This window comes from Stenella coeruleoalba (assembly GCF_951394435.1).
Source record: "Stenella coeruleoalba genome assembly, chromosome: 11".
In the NCBI taxonomy this organism is placed as follows: Eukaryota; Metazoa; Chordata; class Mammalia; order Artiodactyla; family Delphinidae; genus Stenella; species Stenella coeruleoalba.
Genome location: NC_137157.1, coordinates 85,209,272 through 85,229,469, shown reverse-complemented (window position 1 = coordinate 85,229,469; position 20,198 = coordinate 85,209,272). Strand labels below are relative to the sequence as shown.

The window sequence follows — 20,198 nt, the reverse complement described above, 5'->3', positions numbered from 1 at the left end:
CCGCGTACCGCAAAAAAAAAAAAAAAAAAAAAAGACAAGGCAGTCTTAATAGGTATATTCAAATATAAGAGGCATTACATTTTCTATTATTAGCCATTCCTCTTCCTTATTCTCCTCCATGATCCCCTCTAAAATCCTTTAGAGGGGAAAAAATATCTTTTTGTTCCTCTACCTTACTTAACCAAACCCAGTAACTCATTCAAAAACCCTCCACAGAAAGTGTTCAGTTACAAATTAACTAAAGTAATAAAATGAAGCAGACAACCTGATGGATCTTCTGTTGGTTTGAAACTCTGGGTTCCGTTTTCCATACACAAGAAACTGTTTGAGGACAAATTACCAGAAACTGAAACTGTAGATTCATATTCATATCTGTATGAACACAGGGAAAACACATTTGTGTTAAGGAGCCAATGAGGACAATGTGAGCGTTGTGAAGATGCTCCTGCTTCACTTAAGATACAACATCCAAACCCAGGAAAGCAGATGTCTTTTCATGTTTGCCACCCAGTCATCATAGATTGATATCATCAAAAAGAACTTGCCACTCACGAAAATGTGCAATTCATTGACAGCCAGCTTTCAATTATCTGCATATGTATGGTCTATCCTTTAGATTACCTAACATCAATGCTTTGTGGTTTTTAGGAGATCATTTCCTGGAAATAATTGCTGTGGATAAGGAACTAAAAGGAAGAAAAATAATAGACTCTACGAAGTATAATAAAGAAGATAAAGCTTTGGGAGGAAAAACAACACAACAAACAAGTTTCCAACTTTGGATCCTCTGAGGTTTGCTCGTAAAAAATATACCCCACTTTCTGAGAATTCAAACAATGATCCCTTCATGCATTCATCAATCCCCAAGAAAAACAAAATATTTGCCCATCATAATGAGAGAACTTTGGAGATTCAAACACTGTGACAGTGCAATGTAATGAGTTTTTCTCTTCTCGTAAGGACAAAAGGGTTAATACACTGTGACCATATTATCTTAGGCAAATTACCGCAAGATCCCATTCCCTTTCACAGAAAGTAAATTATAAGTTGCAATAATGGAAGAAAATATGTCCAGCTAAGTCTCTCTTTGGTAGAAATTATGCTGGACTGGTTTCTATATTTCTAGTAGATAAGAGAAATCCAAAAACAAAACAAAACAAAACACACACACACACACACACACACACACACACACACAGACAACCTTGCCCTTCTGAGTTCCAAATGAGCTAAAGAGTGCTATGCTTGTATGTCACTGATAGTTCTGATTTCTATGCTATAGAACATAACAAAAAGGGTCAAAATGCCTTCCCCTTTGAACAATTGTCCAGTCATGGTCACAGAGTGGCTGTGAACTGTGGACAAAGGCTTCTCTCTCCATACCCATGATCCCATTAGACTTGCCAGCTTCAGACAAAAAAAATAACACCTTTGGCAGGGAGTGGAAAGAAATGTAAATAATAGCTGAATATTACTTGATGTTGTCTTGGACAGGATAGGAACTAAAAGGACAGTAAAACTCTTTGCCTGAACACTTATGATCCCTTCAGAAATACCTGAGAAGATAACATATCATTTTCATTTAACTTATCCACTAAACCCCAATAACTCATTCAACGTTCATTCATCCCCAAAACTTCAGCAAAATGACAGTTGATGGATTATAAAATAGTAAAGGAAAAGGCATAATGCCACAAGGATAAAGAAAATGGAAGATTTGACAAGGAGAAAGAGATTTTGAATATTCGACAGGAAGATAAAGATTCTGAAAACGGGAAAGGAGATGAGTGGTCACTGAACTAGAAAATATGAGAAACACAAGCCTAAGTGCGTGCCTGCAGGGGAGGAACCAAACATGTGCCACATATCCCTGGAAAGTTTCAGGCAGGATACAAGATACTTCTAAAGGCGGGAGTGGGTATGATCCAAAAAAATCAGAGGATTGGTTTAAAGTGTGTATAAGGAACAGTTAAACCCTTATAATAGACACCCTCCACCATCCCAACGAACACGGCCCTAGACTGCAGAGAGTCAAGACAAGCACATTGAGGATAGGAGGCCATACTAAAACCTGGGGATATTAAGTAAAAGAAAAATCTACATAGTGATAAAAGAGACTCCCACTCCCACCTGGCTGGTAGCCAAGCTGCCATGTCTCAGGCAACAGATTGGAGAATCCCTGCCTGAGTTAACTGACAGGTTATGGACAGTTCTGAGCCATCTCTAAAACACCCAGTCCCTGTGCTGGGAAGAAGCCCTCCAACAACCACGTCCTACACGTGTACCACAGAACTTCTGGTTAGCTTGTTGTTGCTATTCCTCTCTCTCAAATATGAATAGCTAACCAAGGACCGCCAGATACATGAAGGAAGCCTATAACATAAAGACAAAGACAAAACAAATAAAAAACTGTACACTTGAAATGCAGATGGAAAAGACATTGCATTCTTAAAGTAAGAGCAAGATGTTCCCTAAAAAGATACATTCAAAGAACAAGAGTCCTTAAAACTTAAAAATATGAGAGCAAAAGTTAGAAATCCATTCAAAGGTTTGGAAGATAAAGAAATCTCCCCCAGGGACTTTCCTAGCAGTCCAGTGGTTAAGACTTCGCCTTCCAATGCAGGGAGTACGGGTTCCATCCCTGGCTGGGGAGCTAAGATCCCATATGCCTCGCAGCCAAAACACCCAGAAAACTAAAACAGAAGCAATATTGTAACAAATTCAATAAAAGACTTTAAAAATGGTCCACATCAAAAAAAACAAAAAATCTTTAGAAATCTCCCCTAAAAATAACAAGAAGGCAAAGAGGTAGAAAGCTGGAGAGAAAAGATGAGAAAACTATAAGCTTAACTCAGGATGTAACAATATTCAAGAACAAGTAGAAGTTCTAGAAAGAGAAAGTAGAGGGGTGGAAGAAGGGGGGATATTATCAAAGAAACAATACAAGTAACTTTTACAAATGTCCAGATTGAAAGCACCTAGCACGATAAAGGAAAATCATTTATACCAACATGATTATCATGAGTTCAAATTCTGGAGTTTAAAGGAAAATCCCAACAGCTCCTAGAGAAAAGAAACTGGTCACAGGGGTTAGAATGGTATAGGATTCTCAAGAGTAACACTGGAAACTAGAAAGTATTGGAAATGATGTCTTCAAAATCCCTAGGGAAGGGGTGGCCCAGTGGTTGGGAGTTCGCCTGCCGATGCAGGGGACACGGGTTCGTGCCCCAGTCCAGGACGATCCCACATGCCGCGCAGCGGCTGGGCCTGTGAGCCATGGCCGCTGAGCCTGCGCGTCCGGAGCCTGTGCTCTGCAACGGGAAAGGCCACGGCAGTGAGAGGCCCGCATACCGCAAAAAAAAAAATCCCTAGGGAAAAAACTTCAAACCAGAATTTTATACCATCCAAACTGTCACCGGGTATGGGAGTAGAACAGGAATATTTCCCAATGTTTAAGGTCTTAAAATTATTACTTTCCTTGCACACTTTTTCAGAAACCTATTAGATGACATTTTCCACAAAAAGAGTAAGAATGAAAAGGAAAGGAGAAGATATTACTACCCAGGAAGTAAATAACTGAATGGAAGAAAGAGGTAAAACAAATTCCCAAAGAGAATGGTGAGTGAAAATTTCAAAGCAGCCATGCAGCAGGCCTGGAGAGTTCCCAGTTCAGACTGCAGATGGAAAATTGATGATGACAGGAGAGGGATCTCAAAGACAAAAATGAAACCCTCTGATATGTACGACTATATTGAGAAGACATTGTCCTACCGGTAAAGAATTTGCTGATGATTAGTGAGACATAAAAAGAAAATGAATCAAATATAAAATGAGGGAATTATTAAATCCAGGGAAAATAAAAAGTGATATAAGAAAGGGAAAATAACAGCATGGTTCAGCTGAAATACGAAAAACATTTACATAGTCACACACATGGAATAGTGAGTATGATTTTATAGTAGGAAGTCAATATGTATATTATAGAACACTGAAGTATCAAAAACTAAAAGGATAAACATTTACTTAGAAATATGGAAGCAAATAGAAGAAGAAAGAGCTAGAAGAGTCGGGAGTAGTTGCCTCCGGAGAGGAGTAACATGAGCAATGTTGAAGGGGTGTGCGACAATGCTTTTTTCAATATAATTTTACTTTTCACAATTTTGCACACATATTACTTTGATAAAAATTTAAAATGAAAATCAACCTTCACACTGGTCTATCCTTTCGTGACCCATAATTAAACAGAAACTCAACTGTAATTAGAAGTGTCTAAATAGTCCCTAGAAAGGAGTAATCCCAAACCTTGCCAGGTCCTAAGAATCTTTTCATCAGACTGAACTCCATAAAAGAGTTGTCCCAAATCTCTATTTCATAAATTGACGTGTAAGTGGAAGCCAGGCAGCTAAGAGCACAGAACAGGCGGGTGGAACAGAATCTGAACCTTGCAGTTTCTATTACAGCGCTCTGTGTCTTTAGGAGCATTGTTCCTAGAAAGAAATCCAAGCTTATTTCCTGCAGAAAGTTGCACCTAAAGAAATCATCAGAGACTGCAGTACTTACCGGTCCATGAGGAAATGAGGTAGTGATTGTAAGAAACACCCAAGGCCCATAACCACACATCCAACACCAATCATTATAGGTCTATGCAGTTTAGTTCCAAAATAACTCACAAATATAATCAACAAAAGATTTCCTAGAAAAAATTGATGTGAAAAATGAATATTTCAATTAGTATGAACAAAGTCTAAATTAACAGCCTCACCCAATCATTGACTATCCAGCATTTATTGTATAATAAATATCTGAAATACTGGGAGTGGTGCTAGGGATGCATGAAATAAATGAATAGGACGCAACCCCTGCCCTGAGGGAGAGCTCTGTTTCACAATGTCTTTTCACAGAAGTTCTTGACCTGCTATCTATAAACCCCAAACGAGTCCATGGATAGAAATCAGGTGCTCCATGAACTTGAGTGAGAAAAAAAATTGCATCTTTATTTTCAGTAACTTAATATTAGCATTTCCTTTGACTGTGAAAGTAGACACAAACTACATTAGTATTAACAGTATGTATGATTTTGTCATCAATTATCACCAACAGAAGTTACAGGTATTTGCATACGACATTACAGCTGTTGCAGATACTTCAAAATATTATTGACACTGATGATTACTTCAAAATTAGTGTAGATATTGTTATTTAATGTGATGGTAAGAAGTATTATTATATAACCTGCTTTTAGTATTTTTATAATTTTATTCCAGTATAATTGACTTCCTTTGTACCCTTAGGGTTTTTATTTTACGCAATTACATTATTCTGAGATTATATGGCATCAGATTGCCAAAGAGGTCCTTGACACAGAAATGTTAATAACCTCTGCCAATCTCTTAGTGACTCTCCATTACCTAGAGGATAAAAGGTAAGTTCCATAGCACACACACACGAAGCTCTCCAATAGTCCATTTCTCACCCCTGCCCATTTCCCAGACCTATATTCTAGGAATTGCCACCTGAAGTGTGGCCAGTCCATAACACTGGGCTGAATGTTGCTTCCTACACAACTACCATGCTGTTTCAACATTACGCTTCTTCTTCTATTGGAATTCTCTTCACACTTATCTAACCCTGTTTCGTCACCCAGAAAACATTTTACTTCAAGAGCCTATCTTTCTTAAGTGAGGTTGTGTCCCTCCTCTGTGTTCCTATAGGACACTGCATATACCTATGTCACCAAACTTACTGCATTCAGTTAAATTATTTGGCACCTATGCCCTCCATTAGACTGCGAGGTGAGTTTACACAGGGACTCTACAAGGAGTGACTTCTGACTCCGTAGCCAGGATCTCCAGAGCCAGCAAACGGGTGGCACAGAATGAGGTCTGAGAGAGTTGAGCGCTAGTAGACAAGGTCAAGCATCACCTGTTTCAGTCTTGCCTCTATCCCATCCTAATTTTTCTTTCAGATACTGATTAAAAATATTAAAGGCAACTTTCATCTTGAAGGAAGTAAAAGCCATTACAAAACTGTAAAGGAGTGACATTTGTATTTCTCTGCGGGTTTGTTCACAGAAGAAATCTTTCCCTCCTTCATTCTTTCTCTCTGTCCTCACATCTTCCCAGTCGGCCACAAAAATCAGAGCCTAAGAAAAGGCTTTATTCTTCCCTAAAAGCTGTTTCTGAAATAAATTCAGCGAGATGTGAGAGCTGTTTCTTCTTCCCTCTGCACTTAGAAAGGAGAATTGTCAACCTCCCAGAAACAACAGGAGAAGAAAAATATTTGCTTTTTTTTTTTGAAAACAGATTCCTTTGTTTCCCATGATATCTTCTAAACATGAAAATAAAGCCCTAAGGGTTATCAAATAATAGATTAAATATTAGTACTCTAAACACTCTGCTACTCATGCTAGCTAACCAAAGGACTATTAGAATAAAAAGTCCCGTGACGGGATATGTGACGATGTTTAAGTGTTATTCAGGGATAATATTGAAATGAATTGTTTCTCAACATATTCGAAAGTGAGCTAGGCTATTTAAGTCATTTTAGAAAATACATTAAATACATTACATTTAGAAAATACATTAAAATACATTAAATACATACATTTAGAAAATACATTAAATGCAATAGCTAGGCTATTTAAGTCATTTTAGAAAATACATTAAATGGAACAAAGTCATTTTAGAAAATACATTAAATGGTACAAAGCGGAAAATAAGGAGAGTAAAATTCAGACTAGCTCCCTGGATAAAATAATGTATAAAAAGAAGTAATGGAAAAGTAATTCATTACCAATCTCAAAGCTTCCATTAATAAATCCAACTAGAGATGTTGGGATGTTGAATTGTCTCTCTATTTGTGTGAGCATGGAATTCATATAAGATCCGGATAGTGTTTTGGATACATACGCACATGTTATTGCCAACAGAAACATCTAGGGAGAAAAAAAGTGCAAGAAAACATATGAAAAATTTATTTTTGAATTTGCACATTTGCCACCCGTTGGCAAAATATCTTCTACCAAAAGACTGATTGTCTCCAGCTCAAGTAACTCTTGTATTTGGAAGAAGCTTTTAAAGTGATCTCTTCTTCTGGTCTTCCATATTATGTTCTCTCTTTGAAAATCCAAAGTGGGACTAATTGATTAGTGATATTGAATTGTGTAGGTCATTTGTAGCCTCATTATTTTATGGGCACGTCTTATACACACACAGAAGTAATCATTCTAAATAACATGTAGCAAACGATTTAAATTGATCTTCAGCATTGCAACACTATCTGTAGTACAAAAGAATATGTGTATGTTAATTTTTAAAAAGGAATGTGACGTTACACAAAGATATTATTTCTGTAGCAAATTTGCTTAAGTTCTCTCGAACAAAGTAATATGCAATTTATACAACATTCTATTGCTACTCATTGCCAGTTAATTTATTTAAAGCAATATTTTAATTATAAACCATACAAAAATGTTTCTAAACTGAACAGGTACTTGCTATGATAAACGAATATGAATACAGTACAATAAATTTCTGCATATTGAATCACACTTCCTAGGTATTGATATAATTCCAGACAGTAGTCAGGCTGACACCATCTGTAACAAAAAAAATCAAGGACAACTTAACAGATAGAACCATTGTGATCAGCAGAAAGTAGTATGGTTTTACTAAAAAGTTAAAATTTTGATAGTTTTATTAAGTTGGAAGTGAAAAGATTTAGGTCTTAGTGAGGGATTTGAAAAAGGAGCATTGTATACTGGGTAATCATAAGTTAGGTAGATTAATTACTGCTTCAAAATCAACAAATTATAGGTAAATATATTTATGTCAGCCTGAATGGTAGTCCCTAATCCTATGCCATAGGGCTTTTCCATCTCCTGATGACACTTCCATCCTGAGAGACCATTCGATTTACTCTCCAGCCAGTACACTCATATCTATAAAATCCTCACCCCTCCATCTTCCAATTTCTCAATCTTGAACCAACCCCACAATTTATAATGCACTTTGTACACTCCCTTCAAGATTATTCACAATCTTTTCTTTTTGTCAGTCTCCAACTCAGCCCCATGCTCTTCTTGACCAGCAAATGATCTCAGCAACTTCACCTTCAAATCTACCCCTCCCTACCCCTCCAATTTCCCTCCCATCTTAAAAGGATGTATCCCTCCTCCTGTATAAGAAACTCCCTCCAGCCATGGTCTGGAATCCATTCTTCCCATTGCTGAAATCCTGATTCATCAATTGTTGACCCCCTCCTCTATTTTCATCCTCATACTCTTTACTCTCTCTCTCCCCACTAACTTATAAATATATCCAAGACATTTCTGTCCTAAAAATCTTCCCTCATCCCTGATGGTAGCTCCAGCTACCATCAAGCTGTTTGGAAGAATAGTCTAGATTCATTGCCTACATGAACCTTCCACTCACTCTTCAGTCTAGCCTCTCTTGAAGCTACTCTATAAGTCATAAACAACTTCCTGATTTTCAAATCCAATAGGTACTTCTCAGTCCTCAGCTAACTTGATATCTCCAAGTCATTTAAGATCATTAATCATTCTTTTCTTCCTGAAATTCCCTGCCCTCCCCCCATGCATACCTATATCTCCACCTATCTCTAGACTCTTTCTATCCGGTCTTCTCTTCTCAGGCTTTTGTCTCATACCCTCCACTTTTTGCTATATACGCTCTTCCTAGGAAATCTCACTTATTCCCATGGCTTTAACTACCACCCAGATGCTGAAATCTCTCAAATGTATACAAAGTTTATCTTAGACAACTGCAATCATTTCTTAGTCTCCTCTAGTCTTTCCCACCTCCAATCTCCCTTCCACCTCCTGCCACCACTAATTTGGAGCTTCATAAATGTTTCTCAAACAGATGAATAAAATGCGTATTTAGCATGTGACTCCACTTCTTGAAACTGTTTAGTGGCTTCCCATAAACAAAACTCCATACTTCTTAGATGGCAAATAAAACCTCGTATATACCTTGTTATCATCCCTTGCCGCTTGTCCCTAAACATAATGTTCTATTTATAGTTCTTTTAATTCACCATGCCACTTTACATCTCTTTTACAGGTGGTCCTCCACTTGCAATGTTTTTCTTCACCTGTGCATCTGATAAATATATGCTCAGTATTTAAAACTCAACTCTATCATTATTTCTATCGTGGAGTCTTCCTTGTCTTTCTACTTCCCAGGTAGCCTTGGCCACTCACTCCCTATCTCCCCACGCTGCTGTGCGCCTGCCTCTATTACAGCCCTCAGCACAGTGCACTTTATTTTTTTTTAAGGACTTTATTTATTTATCTGTTTGGCCGTGCCACGTGACATGCGGGATCTTAGTTCCCTGACCGGGGATTGAACCCTTGACCCTGAAGTAGAAGCCCGGAGTCCTAACCACTGGACTGCCAGGGAATTCCCCACAGTGCACGTTATTTATGTGTTTGGATGCCTATAACCTTCTCCCTCACTATACTGTGAACAACTCGATGATAGCATCCATATATTATTTACCTTCGTATCTTTGGGGTCTAATAAATGCCTCACAAACAGTAGGCATCCAGTACAAGTTTACTGAATGAATGACAGAATCAGTATTCAAAAACATCTTGAAGAAGTAGTCGCTGCTGAAAGTAAGCTGAATATAAGATGAAATTCAATAGGATTAAATACAACTAAGCCAAAAGTTATCGGCACCAATTAGTTTGGGGAAATCTGAATAGAAATGTATGTGGAAAAGACCTGGGAAATTTAAATATCAAGCTCAATATGAGTCAAAATTCATATCGTGGGGCTTCCCTGGTGGCGCAGTGGTTGAGAGTCCGCCTGCCGATGCAGGGGACACGGGTTCGTGCCCCGGTCTGGGAAGATCCCACATGCGACGGAGCGGCTGGGCCCGTGAGCCATGGCCGCTGAGCCTGCGCGTCCGGAGCCTGTGCTCCGCAACGGGAGAGGCCACAGCAGTGAGAGGCCTGCGTACCGAAAAAAAAAAAAAAATTCATATCGTTACATAACTGCCAAGATAGTATAACTATATCTCTAGCTATTTATCCTTTTATATTAAATACCAGTTGTAGAAATTCTGTCTCTCATCACAATGTAAATCTTTTCAGAGCACATTGTTGAGAGTAAACAATTTTCACATGGTTTTATAATTCAGATTTTATATTTAAAAGCAAGCAAGGCCTATCAAATAAAGTACAAATCATGTTTGAGAGAATAATTTCTTTTATTTAACACTTTAAGAAAGGAAACGAGATAAATCATGATCCCAGTGCTTTTCCTGAAACATTTAGATGGGCTTCCTAACCTGTATGGTTTTCTTCATAGAGTGAAAGCAACCAGTGGCTATTGTGACTCATGTCTAGTGCAAAATAACCTCTATATTTATAAAGCTAGTCCTACCAGCTTTTAATAATGTCCCAGAGTTTGAAGCAAATTTGTTGAAGACAGTCCTTTGATACCTTCTAAAAATGTTGCTTAATGAGCATATGTCTAAGGTCAGAGAAACAGAGAAACCCGGCTAATTATGAAGCAATTGTCTCTTACTTTTACCTGATAAACTTGTGCTTGCAGTATTTTGCTATCTCATTTCAGATCAATATCTAGTCCTGCCAAACTCCAGTCATAAAAAATTAAGGACCAATTGTTTATAAATAATACTTGACCTTTATCCACAAATGCTATTATTAATAATAGCTAATATTTATTGAATGTTTACAATATTCCAGTCATTGTTTGAAGGATGTAAAAAGAAAAACATTCTATGAGATGAGTACTGTTGTTACCCCTTTCAGATGAGAAAACTGAGCCACAAGGAGGTTAAGCAACCTCTCTGAGGTCACACAGCAAGTCAGTAGTTGAACTCGACATAAACCAAGCCTGGGCCTCAGTCCTTATTTTTAACCCCTCAATGTTAGGAGATGGACATGAGAATTAGGAATAATTTAAGGGGATTTTAAAAATATATAATTAACAGAGCATTTCAGGCAAAAGTAATTTTCTAGCTCTATATCATGATTCTCCCCTTTCCAGTACATGTGTAGATCTTTCCTACACATGTATAAAGAGAAAACAAACTTTTGATAGGAAGGAAACTGGTGGCAGTGTCATAGTTTGGAAACCACTTGCAGGCACTAGCTGTGGAATCAAGACAATTATCCAGATTCCTTGGTTTAAAATAAATTTAAATTTTGTTTGAAGGCAAAACAGCTTTGAGGCTACGCAAAAAGAATTTGCTCTGAAATAGTCAAGAATACCAGAAACCGCTAACAAAATGGGCATTTTTCTTATAAAGAATGATTGGTATGTTGCCAGAGCTTGAAGTAAACATTTGTTTTAGTGGGTCATTGTGAAGGCATCACTGAATACAGATCAACAAAGCATTTCTGTCCAGTGAACCGTTTTCCAGGAGAGACCTCCATACTCCTCTGACTTAGAAGCCCCAGAAGGGTGAACATTAAATTGGCCTTTAATCCAGGAAATTAAATCCTACTGTCATATAATGTGTACTTGAAAGTGTTTAAGATCCTGTCTTCCATTTAAATCCCTCAACATTATTTCTGCTGAAATTGCCTGAATCAATAATCCTATTTAGACACACCCTCAGTTACAAACCACCTTCATTAAAGCAAGAACTTATCAATATATCAGGTAGTATGACATTATTATTAGATTAATACATGAAGATATAAGCAACTTTACAAGGTCTCGGTTTAAAAATATATATATGGTACATACACATATATCCACACAAAGCAGTCCATACCTTCAACTTGGAAAGACATCTTATTCTATGAGTTTCAATTCTTTTCTCAGTTTCTCCCATGTTGCTCTTCTGAGTGTTCCAAGGTATTTATGCTTTAAATCTTGATATTTCTTAGTTCTATTCTTTTAAGAAGACAAAAATCTATTAAATTGCTGGCAAAGTCATAAAGCGTCATTCTTTTGAAGAAAACACTGAATCTGAATAACAGAATCAGAATCCATTGTGTTACAAAAATACCTAGGAAGCTTCTGATTCATATCTAGAAAACAATGACGTTAGAAAAGATTTAGTTGTTAATTTTCCATTGAAAAAGTTACATCAAATCACTGTAGTAACTCTTTAGTGAAATTAAAGATTAGAACAATTTGTTATGATCCCCTTGCAAAATAGTGCCCACGTGGTTAAAACAAAGCTTTTCATTTCTTTAGCCAAAGCAAATAAAACTCAAGTGAGTTCCTTGGACTTACATGAAAATGCTGCTTTTAGGAACACACAGACTTTGATTTTGTTTGTACTAATAATCTGCTTTAGCAAGGCTACAAAGGCTCAAAAATCTCTATTTGGCCAGGCTCCCTCTTCAAGTTCTTTGTGTTCCAAGACTTCCCTGGAGTCTCAGGAAGCGAAACGCTTTCTGGGGCACTGCTGATTCACGGAAACCTGGGGAGACATGGAATTTTAATCATGGAAATCGCTTAAGTAAAAATAACAAATAATTCTATGATCTGGAAAAGAATCCTGCAAGTTAAGAAGTGAGGTTTCAGAGAAGATCAAACATAGAAGTGGAAACCTATATGTATACATATATAATAAATACAGATATATGTGTGTCTATGTGTATATATAATATATAGGTACACATTTTTATATGTAAAATGTCTTATATCTAAAACAAAAAGATGATTTAAACTCTATTAAATTCTACTAACCCTTTGTCAAAGATTTTGTCTATTCGTTTCTTGAAATTAGGGCAATATTTTGTACTAATACCAAAGTATTTCACTCTGACTATATTTAATCTAGTAAATCTACTTCCAGTTGCCAGATGCTATCTTAACAGTATCCCCAGGGTTAATTGATTAAAATCCTCTGAACAATATCCATTTAACAATATCCCAAATGGCACTAATTTTTAAAACCTGAATCCCACTCCCCTATACACATTAAGGAAATAGCCACTGAACAATTATGTATGAGCTTAATTCTCTTTACTCATTCTTTTATGAAGACAACAAATATCTACCCGAAGTCTACTATATGCCAGTCATTGTGCTAAGCACAGGATTTCAGCAGTGAACAAGACAGACAAGTTGTCCTACAGACAATATAAACTAGGTAGAGAAGTATAAGGCTCTGTGAAAGGTACTTGGACCCAGATCCCCAGGAAATTATACTTTTATTGGGAAAGGTAAAACTTTTCAATAAACACATTGGAATAGAACTGGACAGTGTATGATCAAATACAAATTGTTTGGTATGTAAGTGGTGAAAAAATCCATAGGTCATAAGTGAAAATTATGAGAGACCACTCTTGGCAATTCTGAATGACAATACAAATGAACTCAAGCTGAAATCCCTCCCATAAAATTCCAAGTCACCTTAAGTATAGTGCAAGTACATAACACTAGTTTTAGAAAAACCCATAGAATAGGATAATTTTTCAAGAGTGGAAACTGCTATTTTTTGGTCTTCATCTATAATACCTCTGGTTTTATCATAAACCTCTCAACTGCTCTCAGTTTTTCCTTCTCATACATTTAGAACTCAATCTCTCTCCCTTATGTTTTTTTCTTCCCCCGCTCCTGCCTGCTTATATTTCAATATATTAGAGCTCAATATAGCTACCCAGTCAAGATAAGAGAGGGAGATAACATATTCCTCTTGGTATCAAAGTTGTCTTCACTCATCTTAGTGGCTAAAAACATCCCTATTCACCTAAGTGTCCATCATCGGATGAATGGATAAAGAAGATGTGGCACATATATACAATGGAATATTACTCAGCCGTAAAAAGAAACGAAATTGAGCTATTTGTAATGAGGTGGATGGGCCTAGAGTCTGTCATACATAGTGAAGGAAGTCAGAAAGAGAAAGACAAATACCGTATGCTAACACATATATATGGAATTTAAGAAAAAAAAATGTCATGAAGAACCTAGGAGTAAGACAGGAATAAAGACACAGACCTACTAGAGAATGGACTTGAGGATATGAAGAAGGCGAAGGGTAAGCTGTGACAAAGTGAGAGAGTGGCATGGACATATATACACTACCAAACGTACAATAGATAGCTAGTGGGAAGCAGCCGCATAGCACAGGGAGATCAGCTCGGTGCTTTGTGACCACCTAGAAGGGTGGGTTAGGGAGGGTGGGAGGGAGGGAGACGCAAGAGGGAAGAGATATGGGAGCGTATGTATATATATATAACTGATTCACTCTGTTATGAAGCAGAAACTAACACACCATTGTAAAGCAATTATACTCCAATAAAGATGTAAAAAAAAAAAATCCCTATTCTAAATGCCTATTTTTCCTATATACCTGAGGAGGCATAGAAGTTGGAGTTGGTAACACAGAAAATCACCACATCAGGGAATTCTGTTTTTCCTTCTATGCATTGTGATATTGTGCAGGTTTTATCATCATGTCTCAAAGGTTTGTTTCAAAATGTGTTTCCAGCCCTGAAAGAAGTTTTTAAACAGTTGTCTTTTCACTGTAGTGTTTAAAGCTAAGCACTTGGAAAGAATTAAATGCGATTCAATTAACACTAAACTTTCCTTAATTTGCCAACTTATACAGTGAAAACATTTTAGCTTTTCAGATACTTTTGAAAAATTTTAGCGGAGTAAAATAAATAAATGAATGAATAAGATCTATTCTTTTTTACTTAAAATTTCTAAATTCCAATAGTTAATGTCACAATCATTACTGAGCACTTTGGCCCCAAATCAGCGAATGCACACGTTGTTTCTTCATATTCTCAACGCCGCGCTAGTGTCAGCTTTGTGAACAGTCCCCTTTTGTCAGCACAGCTTTGTTTACACGGTGACTTCTGCTCCTGGGATCACAGCATCACCGACAATCTCCATCAGTCATCACTGCTAATGAAAACGACTTGCTGCAGATTTATGAAGCAGAGAATCAGTTTATTTCTCTAACTCCTTCTCGACATTCAGATGGGAGCAGGTAATTCTTCAGCACAAATGTAGTTGGGTTTCTTCCATGTCTACTGGTCACGACTCTGCTTTTTGTGTTTGTTTTTATTTTTGTTTTAATTGTGGTAAAAGCACATTACAGAATTGTTCACTCCCTGCACACTTTTGGTTAGTGGATTTCTAGAACTTTTTCATCTTGCATGACTGAAACTCTACACCCATGCAACAGCAACACTCTGGGGTTTTTGACACCCCTTGGTTTCCAGTCCTTAATGACGTGACTCAACGACAAAAGAATACAATTTTTTATCAAACAAATAAACGGTCTTCTTGTGTTCTTTCCCCAGTATTAAATACATAGACATAGCTTTTATGATTATAAATCACCTGGGAAAATGCCTACATTTAATTTTATATTAATCTCTCCTATTGAATTAACAAAATAAAGGCTTTACTTTATCATGGCAAAACTAGTAGTACATACATGAAGATGATTTAGGAGAACATCCTTTCCCTGGGAAAAAAGACAGGGTCACGCCAGCAAAGATCTTATGAAAATTGTTTATTTCCAGAATCTTCAAATGGCTCCTAGCTCTGCAAGAAGAGAACAGCCTCTTGGTGGTATCCAGCTGAAATAATTTCAACCAATACCAAACCAAGCAAGTATGTGCCAAAGAAGCACGTGGAGAATTAACAATGACTCTTTGTATGACGCCTACCAAATTATTTTGCTTCTATTAGTTACTTTTCATCAGAAATCAAAGAATAAGACATGGATTCTGCAAATCAGCCTTACAAATATAGGTATTATTTTAAGTCCAAGCTCAGAGGAGTTACTAGAAATGCATCACTCTGGTAAAACTAAGGGAGAAACTTAACTGGGCCATAGACTCATGCATATGATTTTACCGTGCAAAGCAAAGTATGGAACACACAGAAACACAAGTGAAAACCATCATCAGCAATCCAGCAATAAAAATACCTACCCAGGTACTTTGGAAAATTACTGGCTCGTGCTGGATAATAAACCAAGACATGGAAAAGTAAAGCTAAAACCTGACTTCTAAGTCTTTAGGAGAGCTAGTTGTGAATATCATCAGGGTTACATCTCATGCCAAGTAACTCTAGAGAATGATTAGGTAATTATGGGAATAGCCAATGTTTTCCACATTGGCAATTTAAACCATTTCATATTTCAGATTATTATCCCAATTTCTCTTCCTTTTGCCTGAATAGGCGTAGTTTGAGATACAAAAACTTGTTTCTTCATTTAATTATGGCAAGAAAATACAGAACTCCTCTTTTTTCTCATAGAGATAAGACTTCACCTGTTTATGAAGTTCCTCTAATAACTGGAAATCCAATAAGATGTTAGTTTTTTTTCCAACCCAATTATTTATATATTTGTTCCTTCATACTAATGGAAGCAGCTAGATGTAGACAAAAGGTCAGACTTTAAAGCCCAGTTAGCTTGGGTTTAATTCTAGTTTAGTTGTGAATTGTTTAAACTCTGACCCTATTTTCCCTTACCTATGATGTTGGAATATTTATGCCTACCTTGCAAGATTGTTATGAAGACTGAGTTATAAATTTTACATAAGACCCCTAGCATGCTTGCTGGAATGAAATAGTCGCTCTGTAAATGACAGTGATTATTATTCATTCATTCCACAAATATTTATTAAGGCTCTACTACATTCCAAGCACAGTAGTTGGTGCTAAGACTACAAAGATGAATAACATATGTGCTCGCTCTCAAGCAGTCTCACAAGCTAATGGGAGAGAGAGACAATTAAAGGATAATAATAGCTGCTTCGTGCCATCATGCAGACAATTTGAACTAAGTAATAAAAATAAGCAATTCATGAAAAGTATTCATTTGGACATTCACTTGGAATATCATTTCGATACAGCATAGTAGTTTAAGGACTTGGGCTTCGCAAGGAGGCACTACTGGTTTGAAAGCCTGTGGTTTTTTTTCCGTTTTTTTTTGTTGTTGTTTTTTTTGTTGTTGTTGTTTTTTGCGGTACGCAGGCCTCTCACTGTTGTGGCCTCTCCCGTTGCGGAGCACAGGCTCCGGACGCACAGGCTCAGCGGCCATGGCTCACGGGCCCAGCCGCTCCGCGGCATGTGGGATCTTCCCGGACCGGGGCACGAACCCGTAACCCCTGCATCAGCAGGCGGACTCTCAACCACTGCGCCACCAGGGAAGTCCTGAAAGCCTGTTTTTAAACTAGTTGTGTGATTCTGTACAAGTCACTTAATCTACCCATACAATGAATATAATCTCTACCTTTACATAAATCAAGGTTCAGACAAGAAAACAGAACCCATGACAGGTAGTTCAATAGAGGATTTAATTACGGGAAACTAGTTCTAAAGGCATCGGAAGAGTTAAAAAGCCAAACTGGGCAGACGGTGGACAACGCAGAGATTTATGTCAGTGGCAAGTCTCTCTCACTCCTGTGAATGTATCAGAAAGGGAAAAGGGCTGAGTTGCAGGAGCTCGAGCCACTGCCAGAGGCACCACTTAATGCATGGAGCTGGAGAAATGCCTTTTCCCCTCTACAACCCCAGTCTCACACCAATACCTCCCACTGACAACCTAACTGGAAATCAGGGAACCTGGAAATTTTAATTTTCTGAAGTCAGTCCCATGGAGGACAGAAAGGATCAGAGGGCCCAATACAAGTGACCACGACAACAACAATCAGTTGCAATAAAATTAAATAAGATAATACATAAGAAGTGTGTAATATGATGCTAGCACACAATCAACATTCAGTGAAGGGTACCTATTGATGTTACTGATATTATACCTTCAATCCTTAATGCTCTTTTCATTCTCAGTAATAGAAGATTCAGGAGATTTAACTAGTTTGCATAATTGGCCAGCTCTTGACATTGCATATGCAGACCCTGCAATCTCTATGTGATACCAAATAAGATTTTGTCATCAAATCAACTGATTTTTAACTGGTCAGATATATTAACCAACTGCTTTCGCATCAGGTAAAACACAGCCATTGTCACCAATTATTAACTTACCAAGGTATATCTAGCTTTCTTATTTAAGTTATATGTGGGGAAAATGTCCAAAGAAATTCGAGATACATAGTCTCAATTACCACTAAGTGCTTTGTTAAAATGCTTCAACAAGCAGAGTAAAAACAGTACATTAAAGTCAGAAGGAAAACTTTTCCATGGTGGGAGGAGAAAAAGGGAAAAGGATAATATTATTATTCCTCATTCTTATTATTTCCTTCTATATAGATGGAATTCCATGAGCATGACACGTCCTTCCTTTCCATACCCTCACTCACTCCATGTGGAGAATTCTGGCTGACGTGGGGAGGTTGATCTATTTGGAGGTTAACTGTAAGAAAGCCTGCTTGCCAGCAGAAATAAGGCACATTCCCTCACATCAACTTGTAAGTGCTAGAAGTGATGTTTTGGAATCTGTGTGTCATACGTGTCTCTTATTTTTCAATTGATTCACAGTTAGGATGGGGGGGGCACTGGTACTTATTGGTATTTATTGATTGGACACTCTCAAAGACTCCAACATACAAGAAAAGCATGTAGACGCAGATTGTCCTAAAGGGCTATGACCAGATTAGAAAAACACAAACCCTAATATATTACATAAAATGTGACACCATTTTTGTAAAACTATATATAACTGGAGATAATAATACAACATATACACATTATATACTACTTGCTATAGTCCAGACACAGTTTTAGAAGCTTTAGAGTTGCCAATTCATTTAGTTATCATAAAACCTTATGACAACATTTCCCCAAAGAAGATATACAGATTGCCAACAAACACATGAAAGAATGCTCAACATCATTAATCATTAGAGAAATGAAAATCAAAACTACAATGAGGGCTTCCGGGAAAATGGCGGAAGAGTAAGATGCGGAGATCACCTTCCTCCCCACAGATACACCAGAAATACACCTATGTGAGGAACAACTCCTACAGAACACCTACTGAACGCTGGTAGAAGACCTCAGACCTCCCAAAAGGCAAGAAACACCCCAAGTACCTGGGTAGGGCAAAAGAAAAAAGAATAAACAGAGACAAAAGAATAGGGACGGGACCTGCACCAGTGGGAGGGAGCTGTGAAGGAGGAAACGTTTCCACACACTAGGAAGCCCCTTCGCGGGCGGAGACTGCGGGTGGCGGAGGGGGAAAGCTTCGGGCCGCGGAGGACAGCACAGCAACAGGGGTGCGGAGGACAAAGCGGAGAGACTCCCGCACAGAGAATCAGGGCCGACAGGCACTCACCAGCCCGAGAGGCTTGTCTGCTCACCCGCCGGGGGCGGGCGGGGCTGGGAGCTGAGGCTCGGGTTTCGGTCGCAGCGCCGGGAGAGGACTGGGGTTGGCGGCGTGAACACAGCCTGCAGGGGATTAGTGCGCCACGGCTAGCCGGGAGGGAGTCCGGGAAAAGTCTGGACCTGCCGAAGAGGCAAGAGACTTTTTCTTCCCTCTTTGTTTCCTGGTGCGCGAAGAGAGGGGATTAAGAGCGCTGCTTAAAGGAGCTCCAGAGACAGGCGCGAGCCGCGGCTAAAAGTGCGGACCCCAGAGACAGGCATGAGACGCTAAGGCTGCTGCTGCCGCCACCAAGAAGCCTGTGGGCGAGCACAGGTCACTATCCACACCCCCCTTCCGGGAGCCTGTGCAGCCCGCCACTGCCAGGGTCCCGCTATCCAGGGACAACTTCCCCGGGAGAACGCACGACGCGCCTCAGGCTGGTGCAACGTCACGCCGGCGTCCGCCGCCGCAGGCCCACCCCGCACTCCGTGCCCCTCCCTCCCCCACGGCCTGAGTGAGCCAGAGCCCCCGAATCAGCGGCTCCTTTAACCCCATCCCGTCTGAGTGAAGAACAGACGCCCTCCGGTGACCTACACGCAGAGGCGGGGCCAAATCCAAAGCTGAGCCCCTGGGAGCTGTGAGAACAAAGAAGAGAAAGGGAAATCTCTCCCAGCAGCTTCAGAAGCAGCGGATTAAAGCTCCACAATCAACTTGATGTACCTGCCTCTGTGCAATACATGAATAGACAACGAATCATCCCAAATTAAGGAGGTGGACTTCGAGAGCAAGATCTATGATTTTTTCCCCTTTTCCCCTTTTTGTGAGTGTGTATGTGTATGCTTATATGTGAGATTTTGTCTGTATAGCTTTGCTTCCACCATTTGTCCTAGGGCTCCATCCATCCGTGTTTTTTTTCTCTTAATAATTATTTTTTTATTTTAATAACT

At 38.6% G+C, this 20,198-nt stretch overlaps 1 protein-coding gene across 1 annotated transcript in view; it reads right to left on the bottom strand.

Annotated features, from left to right (window-relative positions):
- Window positions 1-19,558, bottom strand: part of SLCO1A2 (solute carrier organic anion transporter family member 1A2) — a 54,763-nt gene extending 35,205 nt beyond the window's left edge. The window contains exons 1-6 of the mRNA XM_079937758.1: window positions 19,225-19,558; window positions 12,243-12,432; window positions 11,776-11,892; window positions 6,793-6,934; window positions 4,561-4,693; window positions 266-372 (exon numbers count right to left, since the gene is read on the bottom strand). Coding sequence (XP_079793884.1) covers window positions 266-372; window positions 4,561-4,693; window positions 6,793-6,934; window positions 11,776-11,835 — 442 coding nt within the window. The 5' untranslated portion in view covers window positions 11,836-11,892; window positions 12,243-12,432; window positions 19,225-19,558. The remainder of the gene's footprint in view (window positions 1-265; window positions 373-4,560; window positions 4,694-6,792; window positions 6,935-11,775; window positions 11,893-12,242; window positions 12,433-19,224) is intronic.
- Between the last annotated feature and the right edge of the window lie 640 nt (window positions 19,559-20,198).